Genomic DNA, 23,383 nt, shown 5'->3' with positions numbered 1-23,383 from the left:
CACACACACACACACACCTGCAGTTTGTGTAAAAGTTTCATAAGTTGTTTTTTTTCTGAAAGAAAATGATTTGGAAAAAATCTCTGTTGCATGACTTTGTTACTTTTTGTTACTTTTATAGAAATTATTATAAATTTTGTCCTTAAAATACCAAAAATATCCACTTAGCTTTATATTCCATTTGATTTTGTAATTTTTAAATATTAAATGATTTATGTTTCGATCAGTTATTCACTAGGTGAGTAGACTCTTTACCAAATACTTTTTTACTCTTACTGGAGTAATTTCTAGGACAGATACTTTTTACTTTTATTTGAGTAAAAATATGTTGAAGTAGTACTAATCTTACTTGAGTACAATTTTTGGATACTCTGCCTACCTCTGAATTCTCCTTGAGATATTAATATTATTCCTGTCTGAAACAACAGAGCCAGGAGGATGGTCTTAGCACTGTCAATCAACCTCATGTAGTTGCTACTAAATGTGCTAATGGCTTAGAAACAACTTACTGCTACAGGAAAACCGTTTATTCGTTGTCATTGGTGTCTATGCCTGAGCATTCACTAAAAGTTGTGCTAGCAGCATAGCAGAGAGCAAAGAGGTGAGGGTGATTGGCAGCGCTAAGGCCCGCCTCCTGGCTCTGATTGGTTATTTCTAGTTAACAGTGGGAGCAATGGGAGAAAGCAGAAGAGGTCAATGTTTTTTCACATATCTGTTTCATACCATTCTGTCTTGACAACAGTTTCAACAAATATGCAAAATTTCTTTTAATAAAAATTACATACTGCAGCTTGAAGTAATTAAAAAAAACTAAAATAGTTGCTATGACAGACTGTATATTGATTACGTTCTGCAATATTTGCTGTAAAATGCAATAATAAACTGGATAAAGTTAACCAGACTCAAAACCTTCTTATGTTTTGACTGCTAATCCGCTAAACTCATACTACATGTTATGTTGAGGTCAGAAATTTAAGCTCTGCTGTGGGTGTGCCATGTTTCTGCACACAGATGAAAAAAAAATCTAACTTCACAAAACAAAATGACACATAACTGATTAGACTGATTAGATATATCCCAGATAAACTTGTCAAAGTGCGGAGTTGATAATGTCTTTTTGTAAGGTTACAAACCTGTTCACCCTCATCCAACTATGACGAAGCAGTTTGTTCTTATGAAAATGAGAACAATTACAGTATTTAACATCTCAAGTAACATGGAGCTTAGTTCAGCTTACCAAGCTGCATTTTCCTTTGAATATTTCAGATAATAAAAAAAACAAATCTGCAAATGGGCGGATTTTCCTTGAATAATGATATTCCACAAATAGGGAAATAAGTGAGAACTGAACTGCGAATAAACGGGAATCCACCGTACTCACATAAACTTCTACTGTTTGAAAAATACTTAAAAAGAGATGTAGCATTTATTTGTGGTGTGATTATCCTTCTGCTACAATAAATCAATGACAGCATGTATCAGGATAGACATAATCAATATCAGTTATTAATACATCTGATAGAATATTCAATATTCGACATTATTCACTGAAATACGATCCAGAACCACGCAGCATTCTGGGAGAGGAAAGACCTTAGCTACTCAACTTCACAGTCAGCTTAGCAAGGTTGGTGGCATTAACTTTCTAACTCACTCTTTGGTTACCTAGCAACAACTTGTTGAGTAACAGCAACAGTTTAAGGTTTCCCCACTATGCCTCACAACTGCTTAAAAATAAAAAAAACTGCGTGGAGTGAAAACTTTGGATAAAACAAGAAAGGTCATGACGCTGTTTTGGGAGTATTCCAGATACTTAAAACATAAAACGTATAAATAATTATCAATATTGACAATTATTGATATCAACTGATGAAATAGTTATAGTGTGATAAGTTTTTCAGCCATATTGTCCAGCCCTTCCAACTGCCCTAAAAGATGAATATGTTTTTTGTTTTTTTAAATTTCTTGATGACTCTTTACCAGAAATGAATAAAACCCCCGTCTAATTCAAATTAAACAGGTTTCAAAACACCTAGTTAAAGATTCAAAGTCATGTTTGTGTTTAAAGACCCATTACATTTTAATAATTTCTTTAAACTTTTAATAAACAATAAAATCTTTTTTTTTTAAACGTTCAAATACTAAAAAACCAACAGGGATTTCTGCATTAGCGTTAGCACTAGCATAGGACGTGTGGCATAGCAGCTTAGCTAAACAGATCTACTTTATGCTCAAAAAGTAAAACAGTCGCAGATAACATTTTATGTCTTTTATAGGAGAAGAGCTTAACAAAACATTCATTTGCTCTGTAATGTTGGAGGAAATGAATAACACCACTAGAGCCTGTAGTTTTGTTCAAGCTAGCACTTTAGCACTACTATGAGGCCTCTGAAAATGAAGCAAAAACTCATGGAGTTTTTTTCATGTGAATTGATTTTTTACTGTTAGGTGGCAAATATGGAAATAGTGAAGGTAGTGGATGTGTAATTTACTGTCATAATTGACTATTATTACTATTAGTATTACTACTACTATTATTCCCCCTGCAGTGACAAATTACACAGGCTTCAAAACACTACCTTTAAAGCTCCAAACCCCACAGTATCATGATTTCTTATGAAATTTCAGTCATAATTTCAAAATTTTGACAAAATAGATAATTTATATTAAAATTATCCTCCTGACCCCACTAGGGACAACGGCGTTAGAAAATGGATGGATGGATGGAAATGTTATGATCTGAAAGGAACAAATGTCATATTCCATAAGTTAACTGGCCAAAATGGGGAGCAGAACCACAGTCGATGAAAATGTGGCATAACATTATACAGCCGACCACAAGTGTCATGAAAACACAAAAAATACAAAGCTAAAGAAAACAAAATGATACGTTCAAATACATAGAAATTACATTGTTTATTCAAAGGTATGAAATTGTTAGAAAGAATTACTTAGAGCCCGAAAGACCCAGAGAACAATAGAAATTATAGGGCTTAAACTGATTAATTAACAAACTAAGATACACTCAGAGGCCACTTTATTAGGTAAACCTGTTCCATTGTTGACAATTTACAGATTGAGCATCAGAGTGAAATAGAAAAGGGAATTAAGTGACGAACTCAGTATTGTTGTTAGTGCTGAGATTTTCATACACAACTATGTCTCAGATTTTCAGAGAATGGTCCCAAAAAAACCCAAAATATCCTGTGAATGACGTCTTTAATACACATTTTACTGCCAAAGTTTCAGAGTTATTTGTGAACCATATCCGGTGTGTTTTAAATTTGAATATTTTCCTCCAAACCTGTACTTCTATCACATTCATCAACGTCTCCTGTGAGACGAGCTTTTCGAACGAGAACGTTTGAGGCATTCAACGAAGCTTCTGTGATTGGATAATTTATTAACTTATCGCTTTGAATCTTTGGCGGTTGCGATGAATGTTTCAACTTCTTTCCACAAGTTAAAAGTCAAACTAAGCTAAATATCAGTCAATGATTTACTGAGCTGAAATAATTATCTGCTTCATTTTATAACTGCTTATATAAGAGTTCAACAGGATGGTTCTTAACAGTATAATTGCTTCGGTTTTACAATCTTACTGGCAAAGTCAGGGTAGTTAAGATTCCTTTGGATTTCAAAGTCTAACTTTGAGATTCAGATTGGAGAAACCTGAAACTGTTGTATAATTGTAGTAAAATCAAAGTAGATCAGAGATTTAGGATGTGGACTTCTACGAATACAATTAAAAGTCACATTACAAAGTCACCAAATCTTTGTTCCTTCACTGTCTGCCGTTACATCAGACCAAACCTTTAAGGTAGCTAAAATAATATTTCTGTTTGGTAAATGTCAGAATAATGATAGAGGGAGGTCATAAGCATTTCTGTAGGATTTTGTAGAGTTTCGTTTTCAAGTGAAACTTTAAACTTCAACAGATTGCTGGAATATTGGATTATAAATCATACATTTTCTGTGGAAGTTGCGATGGCAACCCCAAAATGTTGACTTTGTAGGTAATGTGATGAAAATCTTAGGGTTATTTTTGTGCCTAAGCTTCAACTTACTGGCTGATGTCTTCGGATGTTGCTTAAACATTAAATAATTTATGATGTCATATGGTTTATTTTATGTATCAAACTATTTTGCAGAAAAACAACCTCAGACGATGATGCTGCCACCATCATACTTTGCAATTGAGATGGTGTTTTTGAGGCTTGTTTCAAGTTTAATTTAAATTTTAGATTCATCAGAAGATAATGTTTGTTTCTGAGTATATACTCAAACTGTTGTCGCTTTCTCTGCTGCCTTTTTTAGAAATGGTCTCTTCGTTGCTGAGCGGCCTGTCGGTTCATTTCCCAGCTTTTACAAGGTCTTCTGCTTTTTATCTGTGGTTGATATTCTCAAAGAATCTGTCTCCTTCCTGTGTAGCTTACTGGCTGACAATATGGCTAAAAAAACGTAACGTGAGAAAAGCATTTTATATCAGTTGATATTGATAATTATTGATTAGTTTTTGGTTTTAAGTATCTGAAATACTGTCAAACTGGTGGCACAGTGGCCAAACCTTAAACTGCTGCTGCCTAAGTTAGTCAACAGGTTGTTGCTAGGTAACCACAAGTTGCGCTGCAAGTTGTTGCTAGGTAACCAAAGAGTGAGAGAGTAAGCTGAATCCACCAAACTTCGCTTAGCTTTGCGGTTCTGGATCGGAGTTGAGAGAATATTCTTTAGATTGAATTTTCTACCAACATATTATCTGTTGATATTGATCATATATCTATCACAATATATATATTGTTACTGATTTATTGTTCAGCACAAATAAACATTCATAGGATGGACATTTTGCCCAATGATTAGTCAGACTTATAGAGGTTCTCAGTTATTTTTCTGACATCTTGGCTGATTTATTTTTACTTTTTCTCGTCAAACATGGAAGACCTTCCACAAGTGTGCCTCTATTTAATTAAAATAATGTGAATTTACCTATCAGAAGCCCACAAAATCTGTAAACTTTTGAATTTGAAGGAAATAACAAGCAACTAAAAAAATGTGTCATTATTCTGGCATTTAGCAAACAGAAATAATTTTGGTGATCCTAAATGTCCTAAAACGGAAAGGTTTGGTGTGATTTGTTGAGGAAACTGATTTCTATGCAGTGTAAAGAAATGTTTCAACTTTGAAGATTTATAGCAGCGTCTACCCTGGAACAGAAATGGAGGAGCTTATCTATGGGATAAAATTTAAATTTCAGATTTTTTTTCATACTAGATTGTTTTTTTTCTCCCATTCTTTTCTAAAAAGGAAACTAGACATGTGTTAAAAATTGGTTTTATTTCAATCATTCCTTCTGCGAGTTGTACGGCAGAGTTTTAGAACTATTTTACAACAATCTTTGTTTAATTTTGAGGATATAGTCATAATATTAGCTAAGTTGTACCAGAAGAACATCTTAAAATGATGAGAAAAAACATGATTAATGAGAAAAAAAAGCTTGGATAGATAATTTGTTGGAGTTGTTCTAAAGATACTACTTAATTCTCCTAATATTATGATTGTATTCTCGAAATTAAAAGTAAAAACACTAAACTTGATCCTTATATTCCTTCGTAGAGTTGATCTAAACTCAAAGTCCGAATAAATAGAAGCTAAAAAGCACACTTATCAAACAAAATGGCGGCCGTGGCCCACTGACATCACTCAACTATGGAAAACCAAGGGGGAAAAAAATTTCTGATTTTCAAAAAATCAAATCTTCAAAACCTCAAAATTCGATAAAAACAATAATATTGATTTATCACCTTGTTTATGCATTCCTAGAGAAGTGACTTCTGCTGTTTTAGATTGGTTTCTGTGCTTTTAACAGATAATATTTGATGCAGCATTCCTAGATTTCGTCAACTCTTATCTTTCATAAATCAGTTTCATCACCATCGTTGCATTGTCACACTGGCTGCTTGTTGGACTGGAATTACTGAAAACACACTGCGGACGAGTTGAAAAATGTCCGCCATGCAGCTTTTGTCTGGTTTGTTTGCTGTTTTCGAGCCGCTGTCCCAGGCGGGAAGCCGCGTTTTTGGAAAAATCTTCCTCATGTACAGAAACGCGCAGCAGAGGCCTTTGGAGCCAAGTGAACTTTGCTTGTGTCTAAGTGAGTTTTATCATTGACCACAGCTGAACTTTGCTACTCAGCGAGTTCCCAGTTACTGTCACCCCTGGCAAGAGGTACTGAAACATGAGTTATTGTCATATTTATGATGCCAATAGCAGGGAGTGCAATATGAATTGTCCTATCAGCTCAATCGGAGGAGAACCACACCACGTTCAAAGGACATTGGACCAGGCCTGTTCTTTGAGTTTGCTTAATGTATAATTTATGATTTTCTTTCTTCTTCTTTTTCTTTTTCAAGAGCCTCTGTTCCTGCAGGGAGTGCTTCCAGGAAGAAAAAAAATTAAACAATGCTAAATTTAGCTCGGTATCGTTTGGACTGGTGCCTCGTTTATTCAATGCATGCTTCAGTCTCAGTCTGGGCCACAAAATAAATGTAAAATTAAATTTGGTGTTTGGAACCTGTGTGTTGGCGCATAATAAATGTGAATTTTACCATACCTTCCTGTTACAATATCCTTAAAATGCACTTTTGCACTGCTAAGAAGTGATTAGCAGCTATTTTTAAGGTTCTTAAAAGCCGACGTGTCGATAATTAACTGCAGTGACTGGAGTTAATGAAGTAAGCTGATTTCTTTTGATATAGCTCCTTTGAAGATAACAAATTTACAAAGTGTTTTTACAGCACCATAACATAAACTATATGATAATGAAATATTTATGAAAAGATATGTATTATTATTTATTTTAAAATATATTTTAGCAAATTTTTAAACAAATTTTTTATACTTTTATATTCTTTGGTCTGTATTGGAATTAATTTCCAAATAAATACATAAATGATACAGGAAGTTAACATAAAATGTATGCTAATAATTCCTTTTTTAAATAAGATTTTTTTTAATGTACATTTTTATTTATTGGTTTATTTATTGGTTTATTATTTTAACACTTTTTTGGGATACTTTTATACTGCTACATACTTGTCTTTGTTCTGCCCTGATCTGAATGATCTAAATAAGCAAAAACAAAATAAAAATAAATAAAACTGAATTTTGTTTCTGACAAAGAAAATCTGAAAATGAGCTTCAAAATCTCACCATGTCAATAAAAACTGGTGGAGATGAAAATAGAAACTTAAGCAACATCAGGTGTTAATATAATAATGAAAGATTGAACTCAAACTTCGCATATAAATGCTAAAATAGATACATTTTAATAGAAAAACTTGACATAAATGTGAAAACAGGTTGGGTTTTTTTTGCTAGAGTTTGGATATAAATCACCAAGTAAAAATACATAAAATTATAAATGAACATCTAAACTATCCTTCTTTTAATGGACAATGATTTATTCATCATTCAGACACAACACAGATGCAATGCTGCCTTTGACCACTAGAGGGAAGTGTGGATCAGTTACTGCTTTTGACCTTGCTTTTCTTTCAAGGCGGGGAAACTGAATCTATTTTCTTTTTTACATCAAAGTTGCAGATCGTTAATATTGGTTTAGTAATCAACCCACTACAGGTGAATGAGGGCTTTAGGGTTAATTTGCATGCTGGAAAACGTCACTACAAACAAGTATCATTGTGAAAATCACAACATCTTCTTGTCTATGTTGCTAAATTTGAATGCATATGTACTGCATAGTTAGGAACTGAATGCAACAGTTTAGATGTTAATTTCTGCTGCACAAGCTGAGTTTATAATGCTTTATATATATAAATAAAAATTAAACGACAACAATGACATATAATTCAAAGGTTTTCTCAGTGTAGAGAGAAGTGCTGGCTAATGAACAAACCACACCACATCTGGTGTCAGAGGAAACCACAGTGAGCTGAACGTGACACACTCACACACCTTTCATGTCGACTTCACTAAACGGGGACTTTTCACTGCAACGGTGCAGCTAAGCTCCGTTCCAAATCTGAAACTTAAAGAAGTAGGGCTGCAACTAGCGATTATTCTAGTAACTGACGATCAGTCGATTAATCGGATAAAAATATTTGGCACATTCTACAGATTTTTCATCTAAACAACATTGGAAATGCAAATAAATAAATTTTTTTTTTTTTTTTAAATAAGAAAATTAACATTTTATTTCCTAAAATTAAATAACACTGTGTTCCTTTAGTTGATTTGAACTGAGTGAAACTAAAATTATCCCACTTAAGGAGTTTTGGGTAAAACATATTTATAGACATGGGTGTTTTTTAATCTTAAATGCAAATTTAATATAAATTTTATTCAGTTTTGGCTTAATTACTTCTTTGAGTATGTTGTTCTATCAGCAAAAGCCTTTTTTGAGTCCTTATACTCAATGATTAATCGATTACTAAATTAGTTGACGATTATTTCAACTAATCATGACTAAATAAACACAAATGTTGCTCAAAACAGAGATTATTTACTTGTCCTTTCAGGAAGTGCTATTAAAAGTTACCAGTAAGACATGCTATGAGAGCTGCAAGTAGTAAAAAAAAATAACTTTACAATAACAAAGTATGTTGTTTTTTTTTAGCTAAATCTCTTGTGCCAAACATTTTGGAGGTGAACAGTTCTTGTGTTTGAAGTTTTCCTATAAAGTTTAGTAAAGGATGGAAATTGATTTCAATATTGTAGGAAATACATTAGGAAGGATGGAAGGGTGTTTGTATTTCCAAACTGTTTCCCCTTCTCTAAATGTTGTGTCCTTTTTTCAATCCTTCTTTTTTTGGCGTCGTTCCTTTCTTTCTTCTGTCCTTCCTTTATGTCCTTCAATCTATCCTTTTCTTCCTTCTTTGTGTCATACCATCCTTCCTGCCATCCGTTATGTTCGTCCTTCCTTCCTGATTAGATTGTGTCCTTAGTTCCTTTCCTTCTTTCCTTGTATTATTTTACTTTAAAAAATATGCAGTTGTTTATAGTTTTTTAAATATGTTTTCTATTAAATAGGATATATTTTGTTACTGTGCTGCTGTAACATGTGAATTTCATTCTATTCTTCCTTCCTTCCCTCTCTGTACGCTTTTCTTTCCTTCCTTGTAACTTTTCTTCTTACTACTTTGTGTCCTTTATTTCCTCTCTGTTTATCCCTTCCTTCCTTTTTCATTTATATCCTTTTATTCTTCTTTTCTTCATCCCTTCTGTCCTTATTTCTCCTTCTATCTTATATCTCCTTGTGTCCTTCTTTCCTTCCTCCCTCTGTCTATTCCCTTGTATTCTTCCTTCCTTCTTTTCTTTTTTTGTTGTATCCTTTATACTCTTCCTTCTCTTCTCCTTTCTTTCCTTCTTCATGACCTTTCTTCTTACTACGTTGTGTCCTTTATTCCTCCATCTAGCCATTCTTTCCTTCCTTGTATATCCTTTTTATTCTTCCTTTCCTCCTTTGTTGTGTCCTATATACTCTTCCTTCTTTCCTTGTATTTTATTCGTTCTATCTTTCTACTTTGTGTCCTTTTTCTCTATTTCCTTTCCTTCCTTGTACTCTTTCTCTTCTTTCCTTGTATCTTTTTGTCCTTCCTTTCTTACGTTTTACTACTTTATCTCTTTCTTTTCATCCTTTGTGCCGTCTTCTATCTATCTATCTTTGTCTGATTTTAAACTTAGTTTAATTAAACATTTAAATCAAACAAAAATGTTACCTCAGTATTTACTTTACAGAAAGTTGCCTGTAAATGTTGCAGCAGTGAGTGATTCTGTGAAAAAAAAACTCTCATAAACGTTGGATTTTTATTTTTTTTATCCAGATACTGGCTGCATTTTTCTACATTTTCCAACATGAGATTATCCTGCTGCAATTAAAACATGAAACTATTATTGAGCTTCAGATATTTTCCAGAGGGCGGTGGCGCAATATAATAATTTCTGTAAGTGAGTTCTGTATTTTATGAGTCGGCTCCCTGAGAGAAAAGAAAATCCCTTTTTTATGTGTTCGGCTGATCTATTTGTTAGTGCAGGCAAATATTTTTGAAGAAAGCAAATAAAAGTGTTGGCCTGAGCAATTATTTATTCGGATGATCTCTTCGTATTTGCTAAGGTGGGGCCTACGCTGCGCCAGGCAGGTGTGTTAACTGTCTCTGGGTTTGGAGTAAATTTATGAGGCTGTTTTGTGTCTCGCTGCCTCAGGCTTTGTTAGCATGCTGCCGCGCTCCGTGGACTTTGTATTTCATGGTGGGGTTGATTGCTGCTTTGCTGTGACGTAACACATCTAACATTTCCAGCCGTCCACAATGTGTCGCTTTGTGTGTGTGTGTGTATGTGTGTGTGTTTTATGATTCAACCTCTAGTGTTTTATATATTTATTAGGCTTTTCACATTATATCAAAAAAATAAAAAAATACAATTCTAAGAGAAAGGAGCAAAAAACAAACAAACAAAACAACCAACATTCCCACAAATACTGTCACCTACAAGGTATTTAGTAAAAAATAAATAAATAAATTAAGACCATACAAAAAACAATGTCAACATTTATGGAATCACTGCTCTGCCAAAATTTCAAGGGTTTGCTAGTCCTGCACCTTTATTGAGGCTTTATTGAGAAAATAATCATACAAAATTTCCAGGTTTTATTAATATTATTCAATTTTTATGTTTGTTTTTTTAAACAAGATTTGACTGGGATAATACTTAATTATTCTCAAGGGGAAAGAATGTTTCAAATTTTAGTTAATTTATTAAATCTATAGTTGAAACAGGTACATCTTTGGGGTCAAAAAGAGCAAATTTAAACTACTGGCAGGCCACAAAATTCACTACATTTAAACCACATAAATTAGTCTTTTTTTTAGTTCTAACTGCTTAATAATAAACAAAATTGTTATGAAATTTGTAAATTGTTAAAGGGGATCTGCTATGCACTTTCCTTGGAGTCTGAGCTGCTCCTAAAAACATCCCAAGTGCTTAAGAACAAAAATAAACAAAAAACTCCCAGCCGTTTTAAATTAACATGTTAAAATACCTTAGTATTTCAGTATTTCTAATGTCTGAAATAGAATACTTTTGCTGCAAACTTTTGTTGAGTTGTGGGAGATGTAACATACCGTACAGCAGGTGTAGGATATATTTTTAACTAAGTTCAGCATAAATCTGAATTGAAATATCTTTGAAGTATATTTATTTTGGCCTTTTGCAATAAAAAACAATAAGTAGATAAGAAAAAAACAATAATGGTTTGTTATAAAAATAACCATGTACAGCCAGACAGACAGACTCCAACGTCTCTCTGCCCAGCTTTATAGCCATACGACCAGACAGAGATTTAAAAAGGAGTGGCAAAAGCAAATGAGGTGGATTAGCATCGCTTGCTAACAACTTATGGTGTCATCCAAGAAATGTTGCTGTGGAATATTGTTTCTGGTTTTCCCCATAAAACTGGCTAAGCCCGGTGCTCAGGGCGCTTCGGCAGTCATCCAGACTATCGCCGTGATTTTGAGTCAAAACATTTTTAAAGTTGGCAGGAAATTTGAAAATATCATTTGATAGTTAAGCATTTTTGGAAGACTGGAAGATTAATACCTAAACACCAACTGTAAAGTCTTAAAAAAGGCAATAATATAAAGGAAAAACTAATAAATTAACAACACTAAAGCTGGTGGGGACATAAGTAAAGCCTGGTGGCCTGCCAGGCTTATAATACGCAGAGGGAAACCCTGATATCAGTCATGATGAGATTGTCATTTGACAACAGTCTTCAGCCAGAGGTGTTTTCAGATTAACTGACTGCTACCTACCTACCCATAGCATCACCATCGACTATTTGAAGTTTCTTATATAATACAAGTTGTGACAAAAATTGTTTTCCCTTTGAGATAAGATCTTTTAAAATGCTTTGTGAAATGAAATGAAAAAGATATTTCTGTTGAGGTCACCCCCTCGTCTTCTCCATCCTAAAATGACGAGCAGATGATGAGAGTATCATTTCTCAGCATTTCTGAAGGAAGTTTTACTCTGAGACTTGCACGTTTCTACATCTGGTAAGGGATTTAAGGAGGTCGGTGTCAATTTGAAATCAGCCATTTCACTGTAGTCCGCAAGAGGAGAACGTTGAAAACAATTGCCAACATGCCCAGGTTTGAACGTTAATGGATGTTCACCTTGAAAGTAGACCGCAAGATGCTAAAAGAAGTCTCCAAAAACCAGTAAGATGACATCGTGGGAAAAAGCCTGAACAATCATTAAGACTGTACCAGCTTAACTTTCATGGGAAGGAACGTGAAGGAACCACAGAGACTAAAACTGCATCATTTGGACACCAGAACAGAGGACATCTGGTATCTAATGCAGCATTCCATAAAGACGCCTTAATAAAGAACGAAGTATTCAATGTTTGTCCTCATTTTTTACATGGTTTTTATAGATTTGCTTTTCTGTTCTTTGTTGTAATCCAAACCCGTCTTCAGTGTTTGTTGCCTAAAAGCTCAATCTTAGCTCTGTCTAATCAAAGCCCACAGATTGAGTAGAAGTACCAGCAACATCAAGAACCTGTAGATAATTATGGCTGTTGGACAAAAATAACAACGTCCCATGATCCATCCATCCATACATACATACATCCACCCATCCATCAGATGATCCATCCATCCACCCATCCATCCATCAGATGATCCATCCATCCATCCATCCATCCATCCATCCACCCATCCATCCATCCATCCATACATCCATCCATACATACATACATACATCCATCCATCCATCCATCCATCCATCCATCCATCCATCCATCCATCCATCCATCCATCCATCCATCCATCGAAGCAAACAACCAGTGATCCAAAAATCTATCTATCTATCTATCTATCTATCTATCTATCTATCTATCTATCTATCTATCTATCTATCTATCTATCTATCTATCTATCTATCTATCTATCTATCTATCTATTGCTCTGTCTCTATCTAAAAATGTTTTAAAGACTAATAATGTGATTTAAAATGTTTTAAATGTCTAATAACGTATAATAAAGTACACAATCATGGCCCAGTTAACCCCAGTTCTTACAGGAACTATGTCAACTGGTTACCAGTGTGGGTCAGAGCCATCTCACTAGCAGAGACCCAGCCCCTCTTGTAAACAGGCGTCTGGGCCTTCCACCCATTCCACCGTTTCATTTCCTTACTTTTAAAAAATATATATTATTATCACATCAGGACTAAGTCTGTAACGGCTCGTCTGTTCCAACTTCACCCAGTTATAAAATGCTGTCGCCGGGCTGGTCGTTAACGTTACAGTTTAACGGAGGTTTGTTTTCTTGCCTCCACGGTCCGCGGCTACTTCCTGGTGCCACAGAGAGAGGCAGTGCTGAGTTAAAGAGACAGAAACACTGGTAGAAATTCAGACAGAAAAAAAAAAAAACCACTGAGAGAGGAGAGGGGCTGGAGACGTGATAGGAACAGTTGACCGGATTCCCAGAAATTGAAATCCCCCCTCTCTCTCTCTGTCTCTCTCCCCCCCTCTCTCTTTTTCTTTCTGTTCTTATTTATGTATATATTTTAAATATTTCCTCGGTGAATCGAGCGGTTGTTCTTCGTCGGCGCGGATGACGGTCTGCTGCGGCTGAAGCGGAATTGTAACGGGGGAACATATTCCTCCCTCCGACGGACGGACGGACGGACGGAGAGAAGCCTCGCAGAGATTTATTATTATTATTTTTACAGCACACTAGTTGTTGGTGTGACTATTATTATTTTTTAAATCCCCCCCCCCCCTCCTCCTCGGCTGCCATTTTTTCCCCCCCTTCTCTTTACAACGAGATTATTTTTAACGGCTCCACAAGGAAGGGTTGAGGGTGACGGAAGATGGGTTGTTTGGGCAACAGCAAGACTGAAGACCAACGCATCGACGAAAAGGCACAACGAGAGGCTAATAAAAAGATAGAAAAGCAGCTACAGAAGGAGAGACAGGCGTACAAAGCAACACACAGGCTCTTACTGCTGGGTAAGGCTCGTTTAAACGCGGTGGCTGGTGTTTAAAATGTGGACTAATCCGTTTCGTTTACCGAACACGTAGCCGTATTTCTTTGACAGCAGCAATAATATGTCATGGGGGTGGATATTGATGGGAGCTTCACAGCCTTACAGTTAATAATAATAGCAATTTACCCCCACCTTTGAGCATATTTACCCCCTAATATGTGGGCAGGATGTAGTCGCTTGGTGCTAGGTTTGTGTTTTTATATATATATTTATATATTTTTTTTTTCTGTCGAAGGTGCGGGAGAGTCCGGAAAAAGCACCATTGTGAAGCAGATGAGGATTCTACACGTCAACGGCTTCAACGCTGAGTGAGTGCTGCGCATTTAAAAACTGCACAGAAAATAACATTTAATGCTCTCCTTTATGGCTACTCTGCTAATGAATAACGCCGCCGAGGCCAGCACACAGCCTGCTGCCACTGCAGCGCCTGCTGGGGCCCTGTAACCACCATGCAAACCTGCTAATATCTGCCTCTTCCCCCCCACTATTTATGCTCTGTTTTAAAAAATAAAAATAAAAAAAAAGGTACAGTTATAAATATGGGGGATTTGAGTGTATCACCAAGCCTGTCAGTGAAAAAAACAAAACAAAAAAAAAGCAGTTTCCTGTTTCATGCATGGAGGAAAGAAAGGTTGTGATCGACATAGGCCTATTGATGATTTGTTTTGCTGCAAGGCCTTGCATGGCATTGATCTTAACTGTGGTCTGTTTTAAACAGGCCTGCAACATGTCAGAGTCTTTTAACTGCAGGAAAATCCTCTGCATGTGTATTGAAATTAAAGAGCGGCTGCGAGGTTTAACCAAGATTTAAAAATTATAACGATGGGGTAAATTATTTCAGCATTGTTTTTGATAATGATCAAATTATTACACATCCTAGAGGAGTTTCTTTGGTATAAATTTAACCCCAAATGGTTTTTGCTCTATTTTGCTGTTTAAACATTTGTAATCTCTAAGACTGAACCCTGTTTCCCCTTATTGTCTGAATTAATTTGAACTAATGTCTGTTTTAAAGAGGCTTACGATGTTTATCTATCAGATAAACATAGATAAATTAATTACATGTATTTACCAAAGCAAGCCAGTATTTGTTATTGAAATTCAAATCCAGTAATAATAATATCATAAATAATATTCTTGTTAGATCATAATTGAATCGTAACTTATGATAATAAGCAAAACTGTCTAAATGCTAGGAAGCATTTATTTAATAGATTTATACTAAGGAGAGACAGCCTTACTATTGAGATTTGACTGCAAAAATAATGCCGTTATCACTGAGTTTTACCCGCTTATAAGTTAAATCATAGCTTGTGCTTTTATAAAACAAGACTTTAAGCTTAAACTATGTTAGAATATAATTTTAGGTCTGGTTTTTCTTCTTGAAGACCTTTAACCTCTTAGCATGAATCCCATTTCACCTCTTGCCCCTCTCTGTCTCGATTGATCTCAACTCAGACCTGCAAGACGTCAGAGTATTTTTACTGCAGAAACCCCCCCCGTATGAATGTAGGAATTAAAATGTGTTTTTTCAAGAGGAGGCAGGATTTTACAATATAATCAATTTGACTGCAATACTAAAAATACCTTTTTATTGCATATTTATACCGAGCTGGGCTTAATTATATTTGCACTTGCAGATTATAGTGAAATTAAGTGATACTGCAACAAGAAAAGTTGTTTCTGTGTTCAATTTACTCAAGACTTTTAGATCCAAATCTTACCTAAACAACTCTAAACTAAATTAAACTGTATCTAATTTAGCTTGTATGTTAAGGTGAAGGAAGATGTGAACTATTGATTACCGATTGTTGTTCAGGGCTTGATCAACTCAATTGCTCCAACTATATATTATATAATAAACTGAGTATGATTTGTAATGGCTGTCGGTACCAATAGTTATTGCAGCTTAATAAAATGTAACATGGCGTACTAACATTTAGAAAGACAAAACAATCTTACAAAATGAGATTGTGGTAAGTAAGAGTCCCTCCAACAGACTGAATATGTTATTGCCAAGCAAAGTGTGAAATCTTTAAATGACAACAAACAGTTCAAACTGCAGTACTATTAATGTAATTCCCCTTACTTAGAAGTGAGTGTGTCATTAAAACCTCTACATATTGTATCAGTTTCTTTTTTCTAGCCTGAGTTGACACTGGTGCACACACAGTGGTGCTAACGTAGCTTAGCGGCAGTGGTTAGCCTAAAAATAAATGGCAGATTTTCAAAATAGAAGAAGGATATTCTGATTTGTGTGCATGAATAAGAACGTTAGCATTTTTAAAGCCCTTTAAAACATTGTTTTTCACAGGGATGGCTAAAAGTGTATAGCTAATTACCTGCAAGTCTGCTTACAAATGTAGCTATTTTCTTATTTTACGCATTTGTAACGACACAATCTCTCCTGTAATGTTTGTTTCTGTAACTAATGCATGCTAATGTCAGCTACAGGATGGATAAAACATTAATATGCCGTATGTTTACATACTACTGCTGTAGCTAATGATTGTTTTAGTAATCGATTATTCTGACGATTAATCGGATAAGAAAATGGACACATTCTGCAGAATTTTCATTTGATCACTTAAGCCTTTTTTATACAATGTTAGGAAAACATTAAAATATAAAAACAAACAAATAATTTAATTCCTTTTTATAATTAGAATTTAAACTTTTATTGCCTGAAATGCAATAATATAGCTTTCCTTTAGTGGATTTGAACCAGGCGAAGCTAAAATTGCTGATCGAAGACTTTTGGCTGAAACATATTTACAGACAAAGGTGTTTTTTCTTATCTTAAATGCAGAATATTGGCTTAGTTATTACTCTGACTGTGTTGTTCATTCAGAAAATGTCCTTTTTTATGGTCTGTATAAGGATTAACTAGTTAGTTGACAATTAATTTGAATAATCGTTTCAGCCCTACTACATTCAGGAAATCACAGATAAATCAGCTTCGGTTTCCTACTCTTATTAGAGGAGTATTTTAAGAGCGACATGCCAAAGGATACATTGAGGGGTAAAGGTACGAAGAACCTGTGAAACGATATTGTTCCTAAATATAAGAATCACTTTTTAATAGATGGAATTTAGCAAAATATTCAACATGGATCCAAATGGAGTTTTCACCATAAATCAGTGGAGATAAATTATTATCTCCACTGAGCTCCTTGCAACCACCAAAGAGTATTTGTACTATTAGACTTTAAAATCTGGGAAGAATAATTATATTATATTATATATCCTGCTTCTAATAAAATGGTGGAAAAGCGAAACTTGGACGCATCAGTGATTATTCAAGCTGGTCATTCTGGTAGGTTTAAACATAATAATCCATTGATTCAACAGGTCTTGAAAGTGAAGTTACTTCCGTTATAATCTCTAATCATTTAATATGCATGTAAATTTTATTCCGAGACGTACCAGGAAGTAAACTTTAAGTTAAACTTTAATAAATGGTTTGTGTTTGTGCGTGGCTTGCCAAAGTATTTTTAACCAAAAACAGACACTCAGATAGACATTTCTGATCATGAATTGTATGATTTATTTGTCTTCCTTTTATTGGAACGTATAATAATAACAAATTTGTAACAGTTTTTTATGTTTTTAAGCTGCTTATAGAGTCCAGTATCATTTTTGGGAGCAGCACATGCCTGACCTGTGTAGTTCATGATTTTGAAGATAACCAGAAGGTCTGTGGACCAACTTGTGGGTCGATGTCCAAAATCTGAAAGCATTGAGCGAATGAAGCGCAGAATGTTCCATCCTGATGTGTGTCCTTCCTGCTTTTCTTTCTTCCGTGTGTCTTTGCTTCCAAACTGTAATTTTTATCTTTCCTCTCATATTTTTCCTTCCTTGTGTCCTCACTTCCTTTGTTCCTTGTGTCTTTCCTTAGTTTAATCCTTTCTGGTGTCCTTCTGTACTTCCTTTCTTCACTACCCTTACTTTATTTCATCTTTCTTTTGTTAATTGTCTAACTTTCTTTAATCCTTGTATCCTTCCTTCCTTGAAGATAACCAGGTCCTTTCTCCCTCCCTCTCTCCCTCCATCCTTCCCTCCCTCCCTCCCTTCCTTTGTTCCTTCCTTCCTCCCTCACTCTCTCCCTCTTTCCCTTCCTTCCTTCCTTCTTTCCTTCCTCCCTCCCTCTCTCCCTTCCTTCCTTACTTCCTTTGTTCCTTCCTTCCTACCTGCCTAAAACCATCCGAATAAATTTCTTAGCTACATTTAGCATTCACATTTAAATCAAAATGATAAACTGAATTTCAGTCTGTGAACGTCTGAAGCCTTTATAAAAAGTGTGTGGGATCCCTCTGTGTGTGTTTTATTTATTTATTTGATTTTTTTTGGTCTTCACTTCCTCATCAGTGTGTCTTGTCTCCATGCAGAGAAAAGAAACAGAAAATACAGGACATTCGGAAAAACGTGAAGGATGCCATAGTGGTGAGTTTTTCTCCGAGTGTTTGTTGTTGCATCCCATTTTACTGATTATTATACCGGCTTTTTAGCATCCCCCCCTCTCCTCCTCCTGTATTCATCCTGCTTAGTGCCTTTTCTGTTTTTTTTGTCTCCCATTTCTGGTTTATAGACTATAGTGTCTGCGATGAGCACTTTAATACCCCCAGTCCCAATAGCCAACCCAGAGAACCAGTTTAGGATCGAATACATCAAAAGCATAGCACCACTCTCAGACTTTGACTATCCACAGGTAAGTGCCTTCTCTTTTTAAAACTTCCTGTGAATGTGTTTTTGCTTGTGTGCTGAGTATGCGTGTGTTTTTAATCCCCCCCCCCAACGCGTGCTTACGTGGGCGTTAGATGGCATGTGATATAATGGGTTTGGTGTTTCAGCGGCGAGGTATGTCGGACAGCGGCGATGCGGGAGATAAAACTCAGGCCGCTTTTAGCTGAAAATTTTGCTGCTTCCTTCATCCCTTCACACATTTCTAAAGAAGCCGCGGCCGTTTACCTTAAAGCGGATGAGAACGGGAACCTGTCGGGCGGCTCGGTTCCCTGTTAACCGAATGCACACGGGATTCTTCTGTGTGTGTGATCAGCCATTCAATAGCACGAGGTCATGTGTTGGAAATGTAGATAATGTTTTACATAATTCTGAAAGTGTTCCTTGTTTGACACTGGCCACGCAGTGCCACAGAGCAGGAATGACGAATTGATAAAGAGCTATAGTTAGATTTTTACTGTAACCGAACGGAAGTGTGAACGGTTCATCTGTAGTCAGCCTGTTGGTCTGCGCTTCGGAGAGCCGGCTCTATAGTTCACAAACACAAAATCTCACCAAGTATTTTTGTTCTAGATAGTAGTGAAAATATCTTAGTTCACTTTAAATATGACAAAAAATGACTTATAAGTAACATTTAAGCAAGATATAGTGTAGGGGTGTCTAAAGTGCGGCCCGTGGGCCATTTCTGGCCCTTGGGTGAATTTTGTGTGACAAATCAAGACTGGCATAAACATGACCTTCCAACATCTTTTGCAATTTTTTTAATTATGTCTTCTTAAACTGAAAATGTTAAGGAAAACACACATAATTTTTCTTTACTTACTCTTTTTTTATCTGATAAAAACACATAGCGAGTTTTTTTTTACTCAAAAACAGACTTGTATGATATTTAGCAAAAAAAAAAGAGAGGAGAGTTTGTAGAAGAAATTTTTTTTTTTGTTACTGAGAATAAACTACAAACATTCCATAGCCTTCATGTTGAACCCAAAATGACTGTAAACGTTAAACATTACATGCTTTATTTACTGATGTGCAGGTGAAAGAGAATGAATTTACAGTATTTTGGGTTGTTAATTGGGGGGTAAAAAAAAGAAAATGTTGGCCCATGAAAACGTCATGAAAAAAGTTTGGACACCCCTGATGTAGGGGCTTGTTTTAAGTCAATATTTACTTAATATTGATGAAAAACTACCAGTTCCATTGGCAGATAATTTCACTTATAACAAGACATTTCCCCCATATTATGAGTAAAATAATCTGCCAGTGGAACTAGAACTTTTTCATCAATATTAAGAAATGATTTGCTTTCAACAAGCTTACTGAAAAGTAACTAGTTTTGTCTTATTTCAAGTGTACTAAGACATTTTCACTAGAAACTAAATAAAAAAATACTTGTTAAGATTTTGTGTTTTTGCAGTGGGGCTGTTTGCTTTCATTTGCTTTACGAGTTGAATAAAAAAAACAAACCAAAAAAGTCACTGTCAAAATGTTTATTCTAAGAAAATTAAAAGACCAGTGTAAGGGAAAATTAATTATTTTCCAACCTTTGGCAAAATTCAGAAGGAATTTAATATATTTGTTCCTAATTTTTAATATTGCTACAAATCAGTTATATTTAAATTGTGCACATTTTTTTAGGTGCCTTTCAGCAGAAATAAAATAAATTTTTATTAGTTAGAGAGATCAGAGGTTTGAATTGGCTCAGCTCTGATTGGTAAAAATTAGGATGCATCGATTTATCAGGAGGCCGATTTCCTTGATTTTGGGAGATTGGTGATTGGCTGATACTCACATGTGAAGTCGATCTTATCCACTGATCTTATTTACCCCAGCAAAGGTCTAAAAATCAGCCACTGTCCTCTTCTGCTCTCCTGTGACAGAGATCTGACTGACAGACCGGCCCACCCGGTCATGTCTGTTAATAATCAGCTCACTTTTGCCAACTCAGCAACTTTCTTGCTACGTTTAACAACATTTCAGACAAAAAAAAAAATGGCATCAGTCAAAATCAAAATCGGCAGGTCAGGCCTTTTAAAGATGGGTAATCTGTGATCGGCCAGAAAACTGTGATTGGTGCATCACCAGTGAAAACAGGGTAAATGTGTGCGTTTCTGTGAAAAGTATCTGCACCCTTCTTTTTTTTTCTTTTGCGTATCAGAGTGGATGAACTGAGTAAAAAAATAATTTCACAGGGAAATAAAGTTAATAAAACAATCTGTGAAAAAGTTTTTATGCTTTTATGACAAAGTTTGTTAAAACTGCTAGTGAGGTTTTTGTTTTGATGCAGTCATACTGGAAAGCTTTTAGTAAGAATGGCTTTGAATGGACTTGGACTTGGACTAGACCACTCCACTTTTTTTGTTTAAACTCCTCTAAAGTTGACAGTTGGACATTTTCCTTTAGGATTTTCTCACAGACAGCTTAATTTATGGACTTCAAGTCTTCCAGGTTCTGAAACAGAGAAGCAGCTGCAGACATTCATACTAGATATTTTTATGTTAGACTTAACAGGATGCATACATTTCAGATAGTTTTCTTTTATCTGTGCCATTCGCAGAATATTATTATGTTTTTTTCTATAAGTGTGACAGACCTTTATTTTTGATTCTTGGTTGGCGCCAGTTTTAACCTTGAAACTCTCTCACTGATGCCATTTTTGCCCGGTCTCCATGTCTTTGAATCATGAACTCTGACCTGAACTGATGCATGTTGGTCCTTTTTGCGTCAGATGTTGTTCTGGGTTCTTTTGTGACCTTCTGAATGAGGCGTCGTCTCGCTTTTGGAGTAAATATGGTAGATTGGCTGCACCTGAGAAGGTTCCTTACTTTTCTGTGCATCTCCGTGGCTTCATAACTGTTTCCAGACTGATAGATGTCAAAGACTGATCTTATATTTATTATTATTGAGCATTTTTTATATCCTTCAGCCTACTTTGTTTTGTCAGATGGATTTCTTTTGAGTGATTTCTCGATTCCACATGCAGGCCTGAGAGTAATCAGGCCTGAGTGAGGCTACTGAAATAGAAAAATGTGTTTTCTCACAGGTATTTCTTGATTTAATAAGGGCTGTAATTACAATTAAAAATCTGGAAGGGGCAAACATTTTTATTTTATTTTTTTGCTATACTTTCATTTTTTAAAATTCAGATGAAAGCTAGCAACATCTGCTTTGATTCCAAAATGTAGATTATCTTGTAATTAAATTATTTTCTGATGCATTTAAAACTATTAAAACTGTTCTGGATTTCCTATAGAAGTGTGCCATACTGCATATTTTAGTATCACTCCATAACCAAGTAAATGCAGGGCCAGTATTGCCAGTACTGATACCAATGCTTATTATTTAAGTATGATATATCATCTAACTTATGAACTTTAGGAGTTTTTGTGTTTTTTTTCTTTGAAATATTTTATTAAAATATAGGACATAAATTTTTTTTTTTATAGATGACTAAAAAATAATTTGATAACACGATAAACAGATGAAGTATAAAAACAAAACAAATTTATGTGCATTGTTTTCTTAAGCAAAGTATAAAATATTGTAATTTGAGAGCAAATCAAAGCAAAACTATTTTTATGGTTGAGTTGAGAAACTATAATTAAAAAAAATAAAATTTCAAGATGGGATTTGAAACCAAAGTATTGATCTTATCATGTTAGTATCGATTGGGGCTAGACAATAAATCAGCAACAAACTATATTGCGATTAGATAATACATCTGATACAATATTCAGTATTAAATATATAGAATATTCGCTGATCTCTGATTATGAACTGCACTGCATTCTGGGAGATGAAGGCAGAGGAAAGAGTTTAGCCGCTCAACCTCGCTCGGCCAGCTCAGCAAGATTGGTGGAATCAACTGACTCGCTCACTCTTCGGTAACCAAAGCCGGCCGGTTGCTAGGTAACCAAAAGCTAGGTTTGGTTACCTAGCAACAACTCGCTCGCTCTCTGGTTACCCAGCAACAATTCGCTCGCTCTTTGGTTGCCTAGCAACAACCTGCTGAGTAACTGGCACAGCAGCAGTTTCAGGTTTTGCCCTCATGCCTCATAACTGCTTTAAAAAAATAAAAAAACAACTGTGTGGAGTGAAAACTGTGGGTAAAATAGGACTGTGCCACCAGTTTGGTACTACTTTAGATATTTAAAACGAAAAACTAATCAGTAATTATAAATAATTGTATATGATATATTGAATATAGTAAGTGCTGTGCTCTCCCTCCCCCACCTGTTGCTGTGTTACTCCATGTCCAGCAGCTCTTTTTATTTTAAATGGTATTGTTTCCGCGTACCTTCCTCATACGTTAACCACAGCGTTTCCCCTTCGAGCAGCTTTATTTAACGTTGCATTTTAAAAACCAGTTGGGTGTCAGGTTGTGTGAGGGGCCCCAGGGCCACAGGAGAGGCGGCGTTGGGTTCCCATCCCAAAAGCGAACAACATGTTTCTGTTTGGAGCGCCTGAACTTGTCATCAGTCTCTGGCTTCACTTGTGCCGTCAGTGTCGCCACCACATTGTCGCTCAGCGCCACCAGGTATGATATCTGGTGTCCCGGCCCGGCCAATCA

The 23,383-nt window shown here is 35.4% G+C and overlaps 1 protein-coding gene across 2 annotated transcripts in view; it reads left to right on the top strand.

Moving 5' to 3' along the window:
• Positions 1-23,383, top strand: part of LOC116721319 (guanine nucleotide binding protein (G protein), alpha activating activity polypeptide, olfactory type) — a 76,688-nt gene that overhangs the window by 8,875 nt on the left and 44,430 nt on the right. The window contains exons 1-4 of one of the 2 annotated variants that reach the window (XM_032564970.1): positions 13,446-14,035; positions 14,309-14,381; positions 18,462-18,516; positions 18,662-18,781. In XM_032564970.1, coding sequence (XP_032420861.1) covers positions 13,897-14,035; positions 14,309-14,381; positions 18,462-18,516; positions 18,662-18,781 — 387 coding nt within the window. In that variant the 5' untranslated portion in view covers positions 13,446-13,896. Of the gene's footprint in view, positions 1-13,445; positions 14,036-14,308; positions 14,382-18,461; positions 18,517-18,661; positions 18,782-23,383 lie in introns of those variants that run through there. The other variant, XM_032564969.1, reaches the window with a different exon arrangement.

The sequence above is a fragment of the Xiphophorus hellerii genome, chromosome 6 (assembly GCF_003331165.1).
Source record: "Xiphophorus hellerii strain 12219 chromosome 6, Xiphophorus_hellerii-4.1, whole genome shotgun sequence".
NCBI classification, from domain to species: Eukaryota; Metazoa; Chordata; class Actinopteri; order Cyprinodontiformes; family Poeciliidae; genus Xiphophorus; species Xiphophorus hellerii.
This window is presented reverse-complemented; position numbering and strand designations above follow the sequence as displayed.